Genomic DNA, 21,008 nt, shown 5'->3' with positions numbered 1-21,008 from the left:
ATAGCCCTTACAATTACATCTTCTTTCTCTATGCTCAACACATGGCCAAACCACCGAAGTCTCACTTCCTTTTCCTTTTGAATAATATTCGTAGCCGCCAATGCCACGGGAGAGGTCCCTGGAGGACTGCGATAGAACGCCACGAGGGAGCACTCTTCTCCATGAGCCACACAACAAACACAGGACACGTGCGGGACCCTCTGTTGTGTGGTGAGCACGGCCCAGCGGTCGTGCGTTTTGCCCTCTTTGTTTGCAGAGGCTCACGGTTGAAAGCCCCTGGCAGGCCGCCCTGGTTATTGCTGCGGGTGCATTCGTCGTGTAAGAAAAATATGTGATCGCCACCCGCTTCACAGTGGACGCTAAAAGATCCCCTGACGTCATTCAACACAAGCGGGGCAGTCGTGTGCCCGGCGTCACGGTCCTAATTCTTTCATGAAATTAGCAAAAATTCAACCGCAAATGTCTGCGTTGGAGTTGCGCGTGGCAACGTCGGCCCCTGCCGGGTTATACTATCAATAATATATATTAATAGGATTAACCTTACCTGGCATTTAACTCACGACGTCCTGCGGAAGGCGGGTTGATTGCTCTGTTTCGGCGCGGAAGACTTGCCGAACGATAGCGCAAATACCGAATGTATAATAAAATACTCATTATGATTTAATTATGAGCAGTTTTGACAACATGTGTATTCGTGCCCCTCCTCCTGTCTCTCTGTCCCCACCCCCGCTTCCCCCACCCACCCCCCCACCCAACCGTCTCTGCCCGGCCGCAGGCACGGGCCGGCTGGGCGAGGTGCGTCTGGTGACGGCGCGGCCGGGCTACGGCGCCGCGGCGGGCTGGGTGGAGCAGTGCTCGTGCCTGCCGGGCTACCGCGGCCTGAGCTGCGAGGCGTGCGCCCCGGGCCACCGGCGCGACCCCCCCGGTGGGGGGCCCCTTGCCACCTGCGTCCCCTGCAGCTGCCACGGCCACAGCGGCTCGTGCCACCCTGAGACCGGTGCGTGCCAACGCCGCCGCCGTCACCACCGCCGTCACCACCGTCACCAATTCCACCACTGTCACCACTGTCACCACCGCCACCACCACCACCGTCACCACCGTTACCGCGATGGGGCCACTGCCACCACCGCCACCACTACCACTACCACCGCCACCACTGTCACCACCGCCACCACCGCCACCACCGCCACCACTGCCACTACCACCGCCACCACCGCCACCACCACCACCGCGATGGGGCTGCCGCCACCACGGCCCAAAACGCGACAGCTCTCGGCAGGGTTTTCACTTTTATTTTCAAAGGCCCAAAATGTAAAGCGGCCAGTAACAAACAGCACGATCAAAGTTGTAAAAGTACACATGTTGAACTTCTTTCGCGCCGTACGTAGCCAACCGTGCTAATCGGAGGTGCGGGGGGAAGGGCAACAGACTAAACACAAAAAGCAGTTCTGACGAAATTAGTTCATGCCTCTTGGTAAAAGTGTAACAGGTTGGTTAAGTTGGGCAAGGTTATTGATATAAGGGCTTGTGGAATAGAGACGACGATGGGAGGAGGGAATTCCATAGCGGAGCAGTGCGAGGGAAGAAGCAGAAAGAGAAGTTACGTGACCTGCGGCGTGGTGAGTGAGTGGATGGGTGGGTGAGTGGGTGGGTGAGTGAGTGAGTGATCAAGTGGGTGGGTGAGTTCGTGATAAAGAGCATTGTTGTAACGTGCAGTGTGGCGGTGGTGGTTGAACACAGTGTGGTGGTGGATGAGACAAAACAGCTGGTGTCTGTAAATACACCGAGTCCTCGACTCAGGTGGAGGAATCAGTGAGTTGAGTTCACGGGAACGGTAACCACCATGGTAGCGACAGTAGAGTGACAAGGGAGTGACTGGACCGCTGAGTAATGAGCGAATCGGGGAATGCTTGCATCATTAATCACCGGGCTGCTTTTCGTGAAAGTCCATCCAGTCCCGCGGAGTGCACGGGCGGGGAAGCTTATTCTCTCCGTGGTGGCCGAGCGGTACCGCGTTCGCCGGTTCTCGCAGATTGTTGACGGCGCTTCGAGCCTCGCGGCCGCCCTGGTTAATCCTGCGGTGTGTGTCTTTATCAACCACGTCCCGTCCTGCTTCTGGGCGGACATGCGAAAAGAGTAAGCCATCGTGTGCCGGTGTCAACGGTTCAAATGTATCCACATTTTAAGCATTCCCGGCAGATCATTCGATTGGGATCGCACACAGCAACACCCAGGCCCCTTGCCGCAAAACCACGACAGGCTGTGCCTGTGGCACACAGCGTCTTCGTGACGGTGGCCCAGTCAGGGTTAGGGTTAAGGTCATGGTTAGGGTCAGGGTTAAGGTCAGGGTCAGTGTTAGCACGGTGGACGTCCGGCTGTCTGTACGGCTCATTGGGCGATTGCTGTGATGTGTGCATGTGCCCTGCGTGTGTGTCCTGTCCGTGTGTTGCGCATGTGTGGTTTCTGTGTATGCTTGTACCGTTTCAGTGGTATGCACGTGTGTGTATGTGCCAGCACCACACCACGAGTGCGTGTGTGTGTGCGGCTTGTGTGTGTTCCACGTATTGGGTCTTTCGGTAAAGGTTCAAAGAAAATAACAAACGTGTGTCTTTGTTGTGCTGCGCGCCATGCCGTGTGTGTCCGCGTGCTTCCTGTGTGCTGGGCGTATGTGCGATGCTGCGCGTGTGTTCCACGTGTGTGTGCCGCTGCGTATGCCACTGCGTGTAGGTGCGTGCGAGTGCCAGCACCACACCGCAGGGCGTCGCTGCGAGCAGTGCGCCGCCGGTTTCTACGGCGACGCGACGCGCGGCCGCGCCGACGACTGCCGCGCGTGCCCCTGCCCCCAGGGCTCCACGTGCGCCCTCGTGTCCGGCGAGGTCACGTGCACGCGCTGCCCCCAGGGGCTCACGGGTAAGCACTAAGACAAAGATCCCTCCCGCGTAGCCTTGAACGCTGTCGGGGCAGGTGCCGTTAGCGAGCGCGTACCAACGTTCACCTGCGTGCGTACGTGTACGTTGAACTTCTTTTGCAACGTACGTAGCAAAGCTTGCTAATCGGAGATGCGGGGGAAGGACAACAAACTAAACACAAAGAGTAGTTCGACAGAAATGAGCTTTCAATATATCGGAAGAGCGTTCCAGACGGCCACAGAAGGGCATCTGGAAGAGCGCGAAGCAGTGGGCGTCTTTTGTCGGCCTGGCTGGTACGTGGCTGGGCCTACCGGCCAGCACATTTGCATGCTGGCGTCACCACCCCCCTCACCCACCCTCCACCCCGGCTGCAAATGCTCGGCCAGTGTGTGAGTTGTTTTTGTTACTGTTAAGAGTTTCTCCCAATTGTATCCCCATTGCACGATCGGCGTCACAGTCACGAGACGTAGTAGGCAACTAGGATCTATCACAGGGTGGGAGTGCAACCCTCGGTGTTGGAGAACTGCCCACGGGAAGCGGATATCCCGGATGCTGAGATACCTTAAAGTGACATTTCTTGTCAACGGACAGCAGAAGGCAGCACTTTCCCATTCGCTCTGCACGTGAGCGTGAGGTCCATTGCCTGACGGTTGGAATCCGAGTTTTCAATCTATATGAGTTAAAAGTGCACAAAGCTCCAGTGGCTTTCTAATATCAGAAGGAAGAGCGTTCCAGACGGCAGCAGAAGCGCATCTGAAAGCGCCGTGCAATGCCGTGACCACCGCCTTCGTTTGGTAGTTAGCCAAAAGCCGCCGCTGCGAGGATTATCAGCGGAGTTCACGTGATGATATTTCATGCCCCATCGACGAGATCAGCGAGGTATCGTGGTTCCTTCGTGATGATTGCGACCTCATAATGCGTTCGCTCGGTTGTTTGACTTGCATCCCACTGGGATTTTTGCACACAGCGTTGGTGTACGGTGTTTTTTTCTGCAATATTTTGCTGTCTTTTCTTGGATTTTCTGTTTGCGCTCAGTTACATATTCACTTTAAGATGTTTTTTGTTCATGTTTTTGTTTTTTGTTTGTTGCGCTTGCAACCAATTCAAGAGCCGAATGGCTCACAAGGCTATACCTAATAAATGAACTTGAAATGAACTTGAACTTGAACCGGAAGCCAATGCGGTGAGCCCAGAGTTTTAGCGACTCCGTGCATCTCTCCTGTCCGCCCTCCACCACCCATCACCGCCACCACCGCGCCAGGCAAGCGCTGCGAGCTGTGCAGCGACGGCTACTTCGGCGACACCGTGGGGGCGGATGGCGCCGCGGTGAGGCCGTGCCGCCAGTGCGAGTGCAACGGCAACGTGGACCCCAACGCGGTGGGCAACTGCGACCGGCGCACGGGCGAGTGCCTCAAGTGCACGCGCAACACGGCCGGCTTCTTCTGCGACCGCTGCCGCGACGGCCACTACGGCAACGCGCTGGCGCCGGGCGACGGGGACAAGTGCCGACGTGGGTTCTCGCGACGAGCGGCACGCACGCGCAACACAAACCTGTACACACGTGACATGCGCGCGTCACGCACAGCCACGCGCGCGCACGCGCGGCGCACGCGTAACTCACGCGTCCCCCCCGTGTGCCGTCGTGCGTGCGCGCAGCGTGCGCGTGCTCCCGGTGGGGCACGCTGGGCAACCCCGGCGGCTGCAACGTGGTGACGGGCCAGTGCGAGTGTCGACCACACGTGACCGGGCGCGACTGCGGCCAGTGCCTGCCCGGCTACTACGTGTCCCCCGACGGCAACGGCTGCGAGAGGCGAGTGGCAGCCACATTTCCCACAATGCACCGCTGCGTTGCTGCTGTTGCTGCTGCTGCTGCCCTGCAGGTGTTTCTCGATTCTTGCTCTCCCCCCGCTTCCTCCTTGGACTTGTCCACCGCCCGGTGTATTAGTTCGTCCGTCTGGCTCGTCCGCCTGCTCACGCACCCGGCGAACCAGTCACCCGCTTGTTTACTCACCCTCCCGATCAATTATCCAGTGATTCGTACATCCACCCTCCGAGAAAATCACCTGGAGCGCGTCCGATCTCGTCAAATCTCGGGTTGCAAAGCAGGCTATATTTGTGTGTGTGAGCGTTCGCTCGCGTGCGTAAAAATACACGTATGGGGGAGCGTCACTGATAACAGCGGTGAATATTTTAAACGGTCCTGAGCCTCCCCGAAGACGAGTACCCACGGTATATAAGCATCAGCACCGGGGAGACAAAGGCGGCCAGGTGTGGTGCTGTCCACCCACCCCCTCGTGTGCCGTTGCGGCTTTCATAGATGCTCTCTAACAGCACTTTCCCCAACAGTCTGTTGAGGCTATGTCTTTGTCTTTTTTTATTTTTATATAAAAACGCGCGTGTGCGTGCGTGTGCGTGCAGGTGTAACTGCGACCCCCGTGGGCTCGTCGACGGGCGGCTGTGACCCGGTCACGGGACAGTGCGACTGCCATCCCGGCACCTCCGGCCGCTGCTGTGATCGGTGCGAGGGCAGCCATTTTGGATTCTCTCTCGAAGGCTGCAAGCGTAGGTCCCCTCATTACTCACACACACACACAGCCTGTGACGTCACTCACTCGTCACTCACACACACAGCCTGTGACGTCACTCACTCGTCACTCACACAGCCTGTGACGTCACTCACTCGTCACTCACACACACAGCCTGTGACGTCACTCACTCGTCACTCACACACACAGCCTGTGATGTCACTCACTCGTCACTCACACACACAGCCTGTGACGTCACTCACTCGTCACACACACAGCCTGTGACGTCACTCACTCGTCACTCACACACACAGCCTGTGACGTCACTCTCTCGTCACACACATAGCCTGTGACGTCACTCACACACACAGCCTGTGACGTCACTCACTCGTCACACACACAGCCTGTGACGTCACTCACTCGTCACTCACACACACAGCCTGTGACGTCACTCACTCGTCACACACAGCCTGTGACGTCACTCACTCGTCACTCACACACACAGCCTGTGACGTCACTCACTGTGTCCCCACCCCGCCCCCCCCGCCCTGCCACGCGAAGCGTGTGACTGCGACACGTCGGGCTCCAAGTCGATGCAGTGCGACCAGGCGGACGGGAGCTGCCCGTGCCGCGAGGGCGTGACGGGCGCGCGCTGCGACCAGTGCCGCGAGAACTACCACTACAACCGCACCAACCCGGGCTGCCAGGAGTGCCCGCCGTGCTACCGGCTCGTGCGCGACAAGGTGGGCCGCCGCACGGCGACGCCACCGATGCCTCTGACGCTTTTTTCCACCGCACGACCGAGCCGATGTGCCGGGGAGACTCGCGGCTACGGGCGGTTTCCCATCAGCTCGTGCGCCAAGCCGGGCTGGAACGGTGATACACGGGGACCTCCGATTAGCAGGGTTGGCTACGTACGGTGCGAAAGAAGTTCAGCATACATAGGCAAAGATCCCCCGTATAGCCTGTAACAGACTGTTGGGGCAAGCGCTGTTCGTAGCAAGTAGCAGCACCTATGAAGGCCGGAATGGCACACGAGGAGTTGGGTGGCCAGCACCACGCCTGGCCGGTTTTGCCTCCCGAGTGGCGATGTTTTATACATCGCACCCGCTTTGACACATACATGCATACACACGTACATACATACGGGCCTAACAAGACATCTAAATTTGGCTTGGGGGCCAAGCAGGGCCAGGAGCGGTGCCAATGATGGCTTCTGGGTGCCTGACGTTGTCATTGGCTGCGATGAAACTGGGTTCTTGACCGGGTGGTAGTGAGTTCATGTTCTTCTCGACAAAATGGCTGCAAAAAAAACCCGTCGCATCCGATTTGGTTACGCACTTAATTTAGCAGTGTTCTAACTCTTGAGAATTAAAATATCGGATTCTGACCGTCAGGCGATGTGGACCTCACGTGCAGAGCAAATGGGAAAGTGTTGCCCTCTGCTGTCCGTTGACAAGAAATGTCACTTTAAGATATCTCAGGTAGCTTCCGGGATATCCGCTTCCCGTGGGCAGTTCTGGAACGCTCTTCCTTCCGATATATTGAAACCAATTTTTTGTCGAACTGCTTTCTGTGTTTAGTTTGTTGTCCTTCCCCTGCACCTCTGATTAGCATGATTGGCTACGTACGGCGCAAAAGAAGTTCAACGCACACGTACAAAACTTTTCTTCTGATATTGTACGACAATCCCAATGCCGCGTCTCTTCCTCTGCCCCCCCCCTCGTCCCGGCGCAGGCCCAGGATCTGCGTGAGCGCCTGCGGGAGCTGGAGCAAGCCTTCGAGCGCATCGCCTCCGACCCGGGCACCGGCACGGACCGCCACTTCGAGATGAAGCTGCAGCAGGCGGCCAGCGCCGTCGAACAGCTGCTGAGAGACGCGCAGCACACGCAGAGTACGGCCCCGTCTCCACGTCGCACTCGCACCACACTCGCATCTCGCTCGCGGTGGTGCCCACCCCCCCTGGAATGGCACGTTTTTGGAAATTGATACGAAATAATAAGCAGCCTTATGGCCTTTCAGTACAGGTAGTTGTACAATTTTCCGTGGTTTCAAAAGGTCTTTCACTGGTGTCCCCATCAAAGCAATTGCGAATGTCAGAATTTCGTCCTCAGGTTAAAATGTTCCAGCCTCATGCTCGACTCACGCTGCAAATTGATTATATTATCTAAGGGCGCCACAGTGGCGAGATGTTAACTACCTCACCTGGTATACAGGAGGTAGTGGGTTCGATCCTGACCCTGACTCTTCTATCATTTGGAGTTTGCGTGTTCACCCGTGGTCACGTGGATCTTTCTCCAGGTCCTCCGGGTTTTCTCTTCACATCAACATCACGTGATTAGCGTATTTGGCTGCTGTACATTTCCACACGACGATAAGCCACTTCGTTGAGCTGTCATTTGTGGCGCAGATCGCTTCTGAAAAAGAGCGAAATAGCTCAGTGGGCCTTATTTGGCACTATAAAACATTTAACACGGAGACTTTCGTGACCAATATCATCCATAATACAGGTTTTTTTGGGTTAGATCGCGTAAATATAGCTGGCTGTCGCCTGATAAAGCTGGTTGTACTTACTGGCGAAACGTCGTACTCAGATTGTAAATGTTGTGGCTTTGCTCTCCAACACACCGGTGTGCTGTACTAGAAACGAATTGGCACGTTCTGTTTACGTGACAAACCTTACTAAGTGTCGGGTGGTGGCGGGTTTAACGACACATTTATATATTTACGCGATCTAACCCAACATAAGAACAGGTCTGTCGGAAAGACAGCGTCATTCAGACGCTGTCTTTCCGACAGACCTGCTCTCCACCTGAGGACGGCTGCTTGCGTTGTGGCCGAAACGTCGTGAGAATTATTTTATTATGTTTTATTTTTATTATTTTATTATTTCCCTTCTACGTGACTTTACCGAAAGAACCAAGAAGATGAATCCCTGCAGTCACGAAAGCTTTAAATCGAACCTCCCGCCCCCCCCCCCCCCCCCGTATTATGGAATATAAAACATTGTTTATAGTTGCGCTTATTCCACGCCCGTGCCTCCCGTACCTCCACCAGTGTCGGACCAGGGCCTGCAGTCCCAGCTGGACGAGCTGGAGCGCACGTTGGCGTCGCAGAAGGGCCGCCTGCAGAAGATGGGCGACACGGTGGGCGAGACGGACGGGGTGGCTGCGCGGGCCGGGCGGCGCGCCGGAGACACGCAGCGCATGCTGGAGCGAGCGCAGCACGAGCTGGAGCGGGCCAAGGCCGCCATCGCCTCCGTCGTAAGTCGCAAGCGCCCCCCTAATGCCCCCCCCCCCACTCCCCACCCCCCCCACACACACACAACTACAACGGACCATAGGAGCAGCGGCGATACGAGCCGTGGGGATGCTCCCCCCGAGTTTGAAGTTGATTTTCTTACCTTGCCGTTACTTTGCCACTCCTCTTCTTGGCTCTTTCGGTAAAGTCACGTAGAAGGGAAATAATAAAAGAATAAAAATAAAACATAACGTCTAAGAAATGTGGAATTTCCCGCAACTGCCTCTGCAGGCCTGTCAGCGGGAGATGAGCACCTGCACCTCCAATGTTAATTTGAGCAGCAGACGTCACTTTGAATTCTCGAGACCTCATTACTTTTACTATCACAGCCATTGGTGATTGAGCTGAGAGACCATAAACCCTGCTGCACTTTAGAAACTGTTGTTTTTAAAATCTAAAACAGGCAGCTGAAACCCATTACTTGAATCTGACTTATGCCAGCTCGGTCGTATGACTACAGCCACTATGAGCTCTCGGAGCCATCCAGGCACCTTTCAACGTAGGAATCTTTGAACGCTTCACGTCGTTTCGCGAACACGTCGTCGCTTCATTGTTGTTATTATAAACACCGCTGCCCGATTTGCGTCGCCTCAACGCCACGCACTCACGCCGCCGGCAGCATCGTCAGGCGACAGCGAGGATCGTGGAGAATTCCCCCTGCGTTTTTGTCTCAAACAGAGAGGGGTAAAGGCGATGTCGTCACTGTGCGCCTATCAGGTTGCGAAGACCAGAGTGGGGGCGGCGGGGGGCGGGGTGTTAATGTAGCCATGCGAGTCACAATACTTGCGTGTGTTTAATGAACACATCTGCAGTGACGTCTTTTTTTTTTATTGCGCTTTATTTGCAGAACATCGATGGGAAAAACGTGACCGGGCCCAACAACTTCACAGTTCTGGCAGAAGAAGCAAGGCGACTGGCGGACAGGTGCGAGGTGGCACAGACGGCAGTACTGATGACACCCACGAGGCTAGAAGCCGTCCACCTTCATTGAAGCCCCCCAAGGCTGTGGGTAGCACCCACGGAGGCTCTTCCCAGTTTCGTTGTCCACCTGGCACGGGTCGATGCACTGTTTCGTTTCACACGTGCTGCTGCTGCTGCTTGCAGGCCATGGATTGGAGACTCATTTCATCACGGTGGCTTTTTGTGCTTAGTTTGTTGTCCTTCCACCGCACCTCCGGCTAGCACGGTTGGCTACGTAGGGTGCGAAAGAAGTTCGACACACATTCTTACATACGAAGTGGCCTGTCGCCTGGTTGCATTTTTGGTGTAATGATGGGTCCTAGGATGGGATATCAGCCGTCGAACAAAGACGGTTACCGCATCGCGCGCTTTCAGATGCGGTGAGTAAGTGAGCTGGTGAGTGAGTGGATGAGTGAGAGTGTTGTTGTGACCTGCAGTATGGTGAGTGAGTGAGCTGGTGAGTGAGTGGATGAGTGAGAGTGTTGTTGTGACCGGCAGTGTGGTGAGTGAGTGAGCTGGTGCGTGAGTGGATGAGTGAGAGTGTTGTTGTGACCTGCAGTATGGTGAGTGAGTGAGCTGGTGAGTGAGTGGATGAGTGAGAGTGTTGTTGTGACCGGCAGTGTGGTGAGTGAGTGAGCTGGTGCGTGAGTAGATGAGTGAGAGTGTTGTTGTGACCTGCAGTGTGGTGAGTGAGTGAGCTGGTGAGTGAGTGGATGAGTGAGAGTGTTGTTGTGACCGGCAGTGTGGTGAGCGAGCTGGTGAGTGAGTGAATAGTTGAGTGACAGTGGTTGTTGTGACCTGCAGCGGAGTAGTACCTAACGATCAACGGCTGTTGTTGTTGTTGCTGCTGCTGTTGTTGTTGTTGCTGCTGCTGTTGTTGTTGTCGCGGACGTGCAGCCACAAGCAGGCGGCGGACGACATCGAACAGACCGCAAACCTGGCCAACGACACGTCCACGGCGGCCTACAACCTTCTGCGCAAGACGCTGGCCGAGGAGAACGACATGGGCGGCCAGATCAGCGAGCTCACGCGCAGGTCGGTGCTGCCGCTGGCGCGAGATCTCCAACACGGAGCGCGCAGGGAGCGGTGTGGGGGGGGGGGGGGAGCAGGAGGAGGTGCTCTGACCGTGCCCGTCGAGTGCTCGCGAAGCTGCATTGGCTTCCGATTGCCGAACGAATCCGTTATAAGGTCGCACCCGTTGCACCAGTGGTTCTTAACCTTTACTGCAGCCTTGCACCGCTTTGTTTCTCAATCGTTTAAAAATATATATAATGTAAATAAATACATAGAGGTGTAGCAGCGTCGTTGTTTTAAAAACATTGTTACTAACCGTACGCCCCCCTGCCGTGGCCTTGTGGGAGCATCGGTACCGATAAAGTTGTTGTATTTTAGTTTTCTTCGGGTTACGTTCCGAAGAAAACATACGTGGACGTCATCGCAACGGTAAAGGGTTACTGCCACCGTAGAAGACTTACAGATTTTTCGGACAGTAGCAGCAGCAGCAGCTGCCCCGAAACGGACGACGGCCGTCCTACGAATATCCCGCCGGACGGGCGGCCAGCCCTACAAACGCATGGCAACGCGGAGTAACGCCGCGGTGTGCTCCCGCGCCGCTGTGCCGTCGCTCGCGCGCAGGGTCGGCGCGGCCAAGACGCAGGGCGCGCAGCTCGAGGCGCTGGCGGACGCCGTGCACAAGGAGGCCAAGGCGGCCGGCGACAAGGCCCTGCAGATCTACGCCAACGCCTCCACGTCCGTGCCCAACGTGGACATCGACGCCCTCCAGGTTCCCCCCACCGCCCCCCCCCCCCAGCCCCGCACACCAGGCCTCGCCATTTGCGTCGGGCGGCGTACGTATGTACGTGCGTCAGCTATCGTAGAGCGCGGTCGTGTCGTACGTACGTGCGTGCGTGCGTCGAACTTATTTCGCGCCCTACGTTCACCAAACGTGCCAATCGGAGGTGCGGGGGCTACGCTGCCGCACGTGGCTGCCTGTGGTCCAGCGCCGTGGAGGCAGCGGCGGCGGCGAGGGTCAGTGGATCACCGTACGACTGTTGCGATACTCCCTTCCCGTGACCGTCGAAGAGAAGCCAGCCGTGCTTTGGCCCGCCAGGAGAAGGCGGTGCGGCAAAGTGCAAACTAATCTCCATCTGTCCCTTCTGTACGGGGTAGAGCGTTGCCCCCTCGCACACGTGGGTTTTCTCTGGGTACCCCGGATTCCTCCCACCACGTATAAACACTCATCAATTGACCGATGACATCTTAATATATCGATGATTGCAGAGCTTGGGCCAACCGTTGGCACCGGCTCACCGCCTCTGGCTGCCACCGTCGGTTCGTCGGCGATTGTGAGGTGCAATTTGCACGTACGAGACGTAAAACATTGCATCAGATATTGTTCAGCGCGACTGCCGCAGTGAAAGCATCGCTTTACGTTTCGCAAACTGAAACCTCTCACTGTCTCTGTCTCTCTCTCTCTCCTCCCTCCGCTCGGTTCGCCCCGACCCACTCTCGTGTATTTATCCGCCGTGTTCTCTTGCGGCCCGCCGCATCGTAGGCCGGCGCCGACCGGGTTAAGGGTCGCGCCGCGGAGCTCGACGGCAAAGTGTCCGAGCAGCAGGGCCAGTTCCGCGAGCTGCAGGACGATCTGCGTCCCCGCGTCGACGAGGCCAAGCGGCTGCTGCAGCGCGGCAACACGGAGCAGCAGGTGCCTGGCGCTCACTTGGCTCGGGCCCACTAACCCGCGCGTGTGTGTGTGTGCATGTTTGTGTCTGTGTGTGTACGTGTCTGTGTGTGTGTCTGTGTGCCCGCGCGTCCCGTGTGCCCTATCCCTTGTGTCTCATATTCTCACGGGCACCCGCCCCAAACCCCACCTCCCCCAAATCTTTATACGAAAAATCGTAATAAAAACCACCCCAATTAAAATATCTCAGCGGGACAGGAATAGGCTGCAGAGGAGAATCGAGGATTATCTGACACGGCTAGATTCCTCGACGAGAAAGTTTGAGTCGGCCTCAGCGGCGTCGCAGCCGACACAGGCGGAGGCTCAGAGGCTCTTGCGGCAGGGGAACGCTGCCAAGGAGGTATTGTTGTTGTTGTTGTGCGAGCAGCACGCTCGTGGGCCTCTTCTCTTGCCCGGCCTTGCTCAAGCGCTCTCCTGGACGCTTCGGGACAGAACCCCCCGCGCCGTTTGCTTGTGGTGGTGGTGGGAATCTTTTGGCTTCGGTGAGACGGCAGGGGAGGTGTTTCCTGTCAACCTCCGCACCTCTCAATTTCGACGTTTGCCCTCCTGACGCTGGGGCTTCTGGGATTTTTGTGGTTTTTAGTATCGGCGGGCAGTTGCATGAAACCACGCTGGTGACAGTCTCGCCCGGTTGACGCCGATTCTGGTGAAATAGTAGCCCGGGGAAGATGTCTCGCGGGACTTCTCCCCAAGCGGCCGATTGCGTCAAACATCTTTAAGAGACAATGTCGCTCAGTTTCCATTCTACGTCGATGTAAACGACGCGAGAGATTTTCGCTAAAGATGATTCATACAACTGACCGCCCAGGCCTTTATTCATCGCGCTATAAGCAGCATCGCTAGTTTCAGAAAGCTGGTGCCTGGGCTTCAATCGTTGGTGAAATGTCGAGAAGTAATTTTGAGAAAAATCGATAAACCCCCCTCCCCTAACCCCCACCCAGGTTCTGGATCAGCTGTTGGCGCGCGCAAACGCCGCGTTCAACTCGGCCAAGGAGGCCGAAGGGAAAGGGAAAGCCACTCTCAAGGAGGCCACCGACACCCTCAACATCCTGAGAGGCAAGTTTCAATGCACAGTGGCAGGGTGGGTGGCACGGTGGGTGGGTGGCATGGTGGATGGGTGGCATGGTGGATGGCAGGGTGGGTGGGTGGCACGGTGGGTGGGTGGCACGGTGGGTGGGTGGCACGGTGGGTGGGTGGCATGGTGGATGGGTGGCATGGTGGATGGCAGGGTGGGTGGGTGGCACGGTTGGTGGGTGGCACGGTGGGTGGGTGGCACGGTGGGTGGGTGGCACGGTGGATGGCAGGGTGGGTGGCGGGGTGGGTGGCAGCTTGACGGCGGGGTGGCACTTCTTGCCTTATAGCAAGAAGGGCGACGGTTTGATGCCCGACTTGGGCACCTTTCTGCAGGGAGTCTGTGTGGCGTCACCCTGGGCAGCAGAGTGGGAGTGAGTGTGTACATCTAGTCGAAATGTTCTGCCCCTGTTCTTCACCGGTTTCTAACAGGTTCTGCGGTTTGCTCCCATAACTTTAAAAAAACACACACAATGTAACTGATATTGGCTACATCATCCCGATGCTGAAAAGTTACCAAAAAATCACTGACTTGGGATCACACACAACAGCAGCAGCGTCGCCTCCGTACTGCTGAAATTTGGCACGATTCCTCCTGTAGAACAGACTCGGCGAGCCTTTCCTGGATAAACAACTGCAGTAAAAAATACTCACTATTATATACTTTATTTTTTAACACATCCCCCCCCCCCACCCCCCCAACATATTACTGCACCACCTTCTGCTGGCGAGCCAGTACAATAAGGGAGTTGCTGCAGCTGCTCCTGCATCTGTTACTGCTGTTACTGCTGCTGCTGTTACTGCTGCTGATGTTGCTGCTGCTGTTACTGCTGCTGCTGTTACTGCTGCTGCTGCTGTTGCTGCTGCTGCTGTTGCTGCTGCTGCTGTTACTGCTGCTGCTGTTACTTCTGTTGCTGCTGCTGCTGTTACTGGTGCTGCTGTTACTGCTGCTGCTACTACTGTTACTGCTGCTGTTACTGCTGCTGCTGTTACTGCTGCTGCTACTGCTGCTACTGTTAGTGCTGCTGTTACTGCTGCAGCTGCTGTTACTGCTGCAGCTGCTGTTACTGCTGCTGCAGTTACTGCTGCTGCTGTTACTGCTGCTGCGACCGCCACCGTTGCTGTGACTTGACCCCGCCACCCACCCTGCACCCCCCCCCCCCGCCCCCCCCCCCGCCCCCCCCCCCGCAGACTTTGACAAGCGCGTGAGCGACAACAAGACGGCGGCGGAGGAGGCGCTGCGCCGCGTGCCGGCCGTGCAGGCGCAGATCGAGAGCGCCAACGCGAAGACGCGGCAGGCCGAGGAGGCGCTGGGCAACGCCGCCAACGACGCCCGCGACGCGCGCGCGATGGCGCAGGACGCCGAGGAGATCGCGCGGCGCGCCCAGGAGGTAGGGGGGGCGGGCGGGCGGGTGCCACGGACACGGCAGCGAGAAGTCGCTTCGTGCCGTCGTTCGCTGTTCGTGTGTAAATACAGATATACGCGTGCGTGCGTGCGGGCGGTTTTGCAAGGAGGTCGCCAAGCTGCGGCGTGGATTCCGTGCAGGAGAAACTTTGGACGCGCGTGGGGAACGTCGGCGCTCTGTCGCAGCGGCAAAACACGCATCACACGCCTTCCCAACGCGAAACACACATATACACAACGTGAACCAAATACCTTACTGACATCGCATAGAGGCATGGACACTGTGTACTGGGGCCTTCATTCCACCATTGGCTAGTTGCTGTGGAGAGCAAGATGAGCACCAATAACCGCATGCAGCAACTCCCGTCGCGTGGCCGGTGCCGAGATGTTAACTAGCTCACCTGGTATGCGGGAGGTCGTGGGTTCGATCCCGACCCTGCCGCCTGCTGCTGTATATTTGGAGTTTGCGTGTTCTCCCCGTGGTCGCGTGGATTTTTCTCCGAGTCCTTCGGTTTTTCCACTCCGCATTTAGAATCAACGTCACGCCTTTAGGGTATTCGCCTGCTGGACATTTCCACGTGACGATAAGCCACTTCGTAGAGCTGTCATTCGTGAGAGCCAGGTCGCTTCTGAAAAAGAACTGACATCGCTCAGTGGGACCTTCTTAACTGGTCCAAAAAAAAATGTGCTTACTACAGTTTTAATCTCCTTGTCCGCTGGGGCCCTGTCTCACCGCAGCGGGCGGGCGGCCTGAAGACGGAGGTGGAGAATGCGTACGGGGACGCGGCGGGCCTGGCCGAGGGCGCCGCCGGGCTCCTCGCAGGCCTGGCTGGCGCCGAGGCTGAGCTGGCGCGCAAGCAGCAGGACGCCGCGCGGGACATGGACCTCGCCAACATGGTGAGCGCCGCCCCCCCCTAGCCGGTTCAGCCGGTGCGCGTGACGTGCCCCCCCGGTGTTGCCGTCACCGCCGCGACGGTGCTTTGACGGTCCGGTGGCGCACCGACCGGGCTCGTGATCCCGAGATCACTGGGTCGATTCAATCTCCCCGGGTGCGGCAGTGAACTAAATCACCGCCCCCCCCAATCCACCTCCGCCCTACCGGCGCCGCCGTCCACATAGCGATTGGCAGGTCGTCAAGTGTGATGGGGTCAAGTGTGGCGACTCCCACCTCTCCCAAACCCCCGTCTCGCCAGCCGTGCGAGAGCCGGCTGTTGCAGGACCGCTCCTTTACTTTTAAAATAATTTTTTATTGAATAAAGCGCGAGGCCCCTTTCAACGCGCCGCCAGACTGGTTCGCTCCGACTCCGCCGTTCGAGCGGCGCATTCACGACGCAACTGCTGTACCATTTATTCGGAGGTGGGGGGGGGAGACACGAAGGAGGAGTGGGCCCGTGAACTCCCATAAACTGGGCGCGTTATGACAAAGAAGTAAAGTGTGTTGCTTAAATAGAGGGAGGGGGGCAGGGTGGGGGGGAGCGGAGGCGTTTACCTCTTAACTGGAGTGCTCCTTTCTCAATTGGCCGCGGGATGAGGGCCTCGCTATGCCAGTGTAGGTCGTGGAGGTCACGTGACCATACTTCACCGCAATGGTCGCCGCCTGTTTGACAAAAGGAGGGAGCGGTAAACGTGAGGACCATAGAAGCGTGGTGCAACGGTGGATGTTGTCGCACTGCCCTCTGCTGCCCACCGCCCATTTCAGATCGTCAGGTTTTTCACCCTATGTTTAGAAACATGCCTTTTGAGTATTTGGCTGCTATACATTTCCACATGATGATAAGCCACTTCGTTGAGCTATCATGTGTGGCCAGATCGCTTCTGAAAAACATATCTCAGTGGACCTTACCTGGTAAAATAAAAAAAACGTCATTTTAACTCACGAAACTGGATAAGCTGGTTTATTAACAGGTGGCTGAAACTTGGAATCACACCCAGGATTTCAACAGTGCCGGCTCAGCGTTCTGACCTCTGTCCTCTGCTGCCACTCGGCCAGTGTTCAACAGCACCATCTTGTTGTTTGTTGTTGTTGTTGCTCAGGCGGCTGAGGCGGCACAGGAGGCCGAGGACAAGGCGAGGAGAGCCAAGAGCTCCGTCAGCGGAGCCCTGGAGCAGATCGAGCAGCTCCTGCGTGACTTGGGTGAGCAGCAGCAGCATCACAAGAGCAGCAGCAGCAGTAACAGCGACAGAGGAAGTTAGACCGACAGTGGCAGCAGCAGTAACAGCAGCAGTTGCAGCAGCGACAGAGGAAATTACAGCAACAGCGGTAACAGAAATAGTTGCAGGTACAACGGCCACCGACCCCTTCGTGTGCCATACCTACCCCGTGCACTTTTAAATCTAGATGGAAAACTCACTTCTTTAGAATTGCTTTTGTGGTTAGTTTGCTGTCGTTCCCCCGCGCCTCCGATTAGCACGGTCGGCTACGTACGGCGCGAAAGAAGTTCAACATACGCACGTGTACGTACGCGGCGGCCTTCGTACGTGCTACTCGCTCGCAGCACTTGCCCGCACAAGCCTGTTAAGCCTAAACCTGGGTCAAACCTTCGCGTGTGCGCCCGGCAGGTTCCCTGGAGGACGTAGACCTGGGGCGGCTGCAGGATCTGGAGCGCAAGTACGCGGAGGCGGAGCGGGCGCTGGCGGGCGGCGGGGAGCTGGAGCCGCGGCTGAAGCGCCTGGAGGATGCGGTGGCGTCGCAGTCGGCGGCGCTGCAGGGCTACGACGCGAGCGTGGAGCAGGCGCTCGCCGACATCCGCAACCTGGAGGAGATCCGCGACGCCCTGCCGCAGGGATGCTTCAACGCGGGCGAGATCGAGAGGCCCTAAGCCTTGCCCCTCCACCCCCTGCCCTAACCCTCCCCTCACCCCCCCCCCCCCCGCTTGAGGCGGAGGCGTCGAAGAAAATGTCACGACGAGAGGCGACTAATTTAAATTAACGACGGACAAAATCACGGAGAAGACAGACAGAGAGAGAGAGAGAGAGAAAAAATATATATGTGGGTGCTTCCGGATCGCGTGAACTGTGTCGAGCCCGCGGCGAGCGCCGCAGTGCGACCTGGGACATCACGTTGACCGCCACCTTCAATGAAAAAACACAGCGAAATACGGGGGAGGGGGTGGGGGGCGGGGGGGGGGGGAAATTATGGATGAGTGAAAAATATATTGTCGGGGACGAAGCCGAATAAATGTAACTATATTTTTAAATTAGCGGGGATCCAATTGTCGCGCGCTCTTTTGACATAGTATTAAAACGCGATTGCATCCGGACGCAGTGTTTGTATGTTTTATTGTGCAAGCGATGCGGCCGGGAATTACCACGGGGGGTGGGGGGGGGGCTCGCGTCTCGGTGGAGGTCGCGCGGGGTCAGGAAGACAGATTTTGCGCTTTCGTTTAAAAACGCCGGCTAGGAAGGTTGACGTTGCGATGGAGCGAGGGCGGTCGCTGGTGTTTAAATAAAAGCGCACCGTCGCAAACCCTGCTCCCCCCTCCACGGTAATATTGGGGGGGGGGGGGGGGGGGGTGGCTTCGTGCGACAAGAGGAATCGCGGATAAGTGGAGTAGACGTCGCGAAGAGGAAGTCTTTCTCTCATCCTCCGTCCACGGATATCGTGGAGAGATCGCGGATGTCATGGCCTCTGCCTTCACGAGGGTCTTTCAGCTAAAAGGGATGGCAGATAAGACGACTTCTACGGTAATTTCAAGGGAGGTTGTTTTGTCACCTCCGTCGGTTATTCGATCGCGCGAGCGCTTGAGGTCGCGCCCTCCGACGTCTTTTCGGGTTAGTGCCGCCACGTTTCGTTCGCTCGCGACGTCCGACGTTTCGCTCCGCGTGCTGGCAGTTCAGACGTCGCGCGGAGACGACGCGTGATATACGACGCGGCTGACGCAGTCGGAGAGCTGCACCCGGGCGCCAGGCGTTGCTGCTGTCGCGGCAGTATTACGTGCGGGATTGAGATCGGCTCGCACACCGCACGCCCAAGCGAAACGTATTTACTCCCCACGGCGCTATGCGGCCCGAACCCATAACCCCCAACAGATCGCGGATGCCAACTGCAGTCTGCTTATTGGCTATGGCCCAACCGTAAGAGATGTATTATCACTCGTCGTCTTGCAAGGCGCGTGGAACAGATCCGGAGGTCGTGGGGGCAGGTAGCCATGGGCACCTTATGTCGAGTAATCGAGGACTCCTGAAGGTTGTACCGTGAGGGGGGCAACAGAATCAGACTCCGCTTGTTCAAAAGTCGGTGGGGGGCAGATACCCTCCCTGCACCCATGTTCCCACAACCCACGTTACTTTGTGGATTTTCAAGGCGGGAGACAGCTTGGCAGCTGCGGTATTTTCGCCCCCCGGTGATCTTGTGCGCTGATGTTTTGCGTGGGCCAGGATGATATCGCCCGTGGTGTGCCACTTGCTGGTCCCTAGAACGGCGAGTCTGATTCGTTCAGGAGGCACCACAAGATTTAAAGTGCTCCCTGGGCTATTGGGTGTCAATTTTCGCCCTCGAGTTTACTGTTAAATGGCACACGTGCTATTTAAATCCACGAGGTGTTTGATAAAAAAAAACTATATTAAATCACCATTTGAATATAAACCAATAGAGTGGCTTGTTTCTAATTAGCGCTAAACACGTATTGCCACCTTGTTTGCAAACAATAACATTAACTATGAAAAATCTATTAAATTATGAATGAAATAATTATACACGACAACGGAAACATTTGAGCATTCATTTCTTATCATTTTTTATCAAATTTGCCCCTGGAAATCTGTTAGTGCTTTTCGTCAAGATGTGACACGCAGCCCGTGTCATCGCTGGACCACATGCCGCCTTGCCTGCTGGCCAGTTCACACCGGCATGTCACGGTATTGCGACTGCCCACAACGTGGTATCTATTTTACTGACCGCGGGAGGGGGGTGATGGGCTGCACTTCTCAGATGGGATTCGATCTCATGGCTCACATTGAGGTCGGGGCACTGCGCAAAAAAATAAAAAGTGTGATAGTCGCAAAGCAGGTCGGCGACTCTTTCTCTCTACCAAGTTGCAATTTGTGTTGTGCCCAGTTGAATTTTCTGCTAAAAACAACAATTCGTGTGATTGTTTTTTTAAATTATAAACATGCGTACACTATACACTACGGTGGGTAAAAAAGGGGCTTTTACGACGGGATGTAGAGCAGAGGTCGCAACCGGGTACCCGATACCCGTACCCTACCCGATACCCAGCTACCCGTACCCAGCCGCGTACGGGTACCCGTTTGCGACCCTGGTGCGGCCGGGTACGGGTAGACCGTGAGTCACTGGTGAGTCACCGTTTGTCACTCATTTCCCAACGTCTTGTCTCTTCTCACAATTCAAGTTCCTAGAATCAACCCACCCACGCCTGCAACGTGGCTTCATCCCAGAGGTCGCAATCAGGTACCTGATACCCGTACCCGGGTACGGGTAGGGTACGGGTACCCGTTTGCGACCCTGGTGCGGCCGGGTACAGGTACGGGTAAGGAATCAAAACCCGTTTGCGACCTCTGATGTAGAAAGCCCGATTTGCCCCGCAAGCTCGTGCAACTTTCACTTTGCGTTTCTGTGTCGCCGTCCACAGGAAGAGTTGGCAGAGGCGTCGTGCTGCAGTTGCTGCTGTTGATTCAGTTGCGTCTGTTACTTCTGTTAATTAAGTTGCCTCATTCAACTTAAGCACTAAATTTAGACCAACGGTTTGTTACAGCGCGCCCAGATTTAAGAAAGGCCAAGTTTTGTTTAGTATCCATAATAGAGGGTTTTTTTGGGGGGGGTTAGATCACGTAAATATATGTGTGTCGTTAAACACGCCACCACCCGACACGGCCAATTAGTAAGAGGGTTTGTCACCTACACAAAACGTGTGCCAATTCGTTACTAGCACAGCACACCGCTAAAATTTTGATTTAAAGCTTTCGTGACTGCAGGGATTCATCATCTAGGTTCTTTCAGTAAAGTCACGTCGAAGGGAAATAATAAAATAATAAAAATAAAACCCACGACAACATTTACATTGCGAAGGCCTACGTGTTGAGCTCGCTCCCTCATAGACTGTCTAAAAATACAACACACGAAAACGATGCTTTTTATA

At 56.2% G+C, this 21,008-nt stretch overlaps 1 protein-coding gene across 1 annotated transcript in view; it reads left to right on the top strand.

The window, feature by feature from the left end:
* LOC144733982 (laminin subunit gamma-1-like) overlaps positions 1-18,018 on the top strand; it is a 137,405-nt gene extending 119,387 nt beyond the window's left edge. The window contains exons 12-29 of the mRNA XM_078616009.1: positions 776-997; positions 2,728-2,910; positions 4,171-4,419; positions 4,566-4,719; positions 4,855-4,910; positions 5,328-5,471; positions 5,996-6,177; positions 7,172-7,328; positions 8,492-8,697; positions 9,582-9,658; positions 10,592-10,729; positions 11,330-11,477; positions 12,249-12,398; positions 13,376-13,490; positions 14,697-14,896; positions 15,649-15,807; positions 16,945-17,044; positions 17,470-18,018. Coding sequence (XP_078472135.1) covers positions 776-997; positions 2,728-2,910; positions 4,171-4,419; positions 4,566-4,719; positions 4,855-4,910; positions 5,328-5,471; positions 5,996-6,177; positions 7,172-7,328; positions 8,492-8,697; positions 9,582-9,658; positions 10,592-10,729; positions 11,330-11,477; positions 12,249-12,398; positions 13,376-13,490; positions 14,697-14,896; positions 15,649-15,807; positions 16,945-17,044; positions 17,470-17,729 — 2,900 coding nt within the window. The 3' untranslated portion in view covers positions 17,730-18,018. The remainder of the gene's footprint in view (positions 1-775; positions 998-2,727; positions 2,911-4,170; positions 4,420-4,565; positions 4,720-4,854; positions 4,911-5,327; positions 5,472-5,995; positions 6,178-7,171; positions 7,329-8,491; positions 8,698-9,581; positions 9,659-10,591; positions 10,730-11,329; positions 11,478-12,248; positions 12,399-13,375; positions 13,491-14,696; positions 14,897-15,648; positions 15,808-16,944; positions 17,045-17,469) is intronic.
* The last annotated feature ends 2,990 nt before the right edge of the window (positions 18,019-21,008 follow it).

The sequence above is a fragment of the Lampetra planeri genome, chromosome 49 (assembly GCF_965212315.1).
Source record: "Lampetra planeri chromosome 49, kcLamPlan1.2.h2, whole genome shotgun sequence".
NCBI lineage: Eukaryota > Metazoa > Chordata > Hyperoartia > Petromyzontiformes > Petromyzontidae > Lampetra > Lampetra planeri.
The sequence above is the reverse complement of the archived record's forward strand: the minus strand, read 5'-3'. Positions and strand labels throughout refer to the sequence as shown.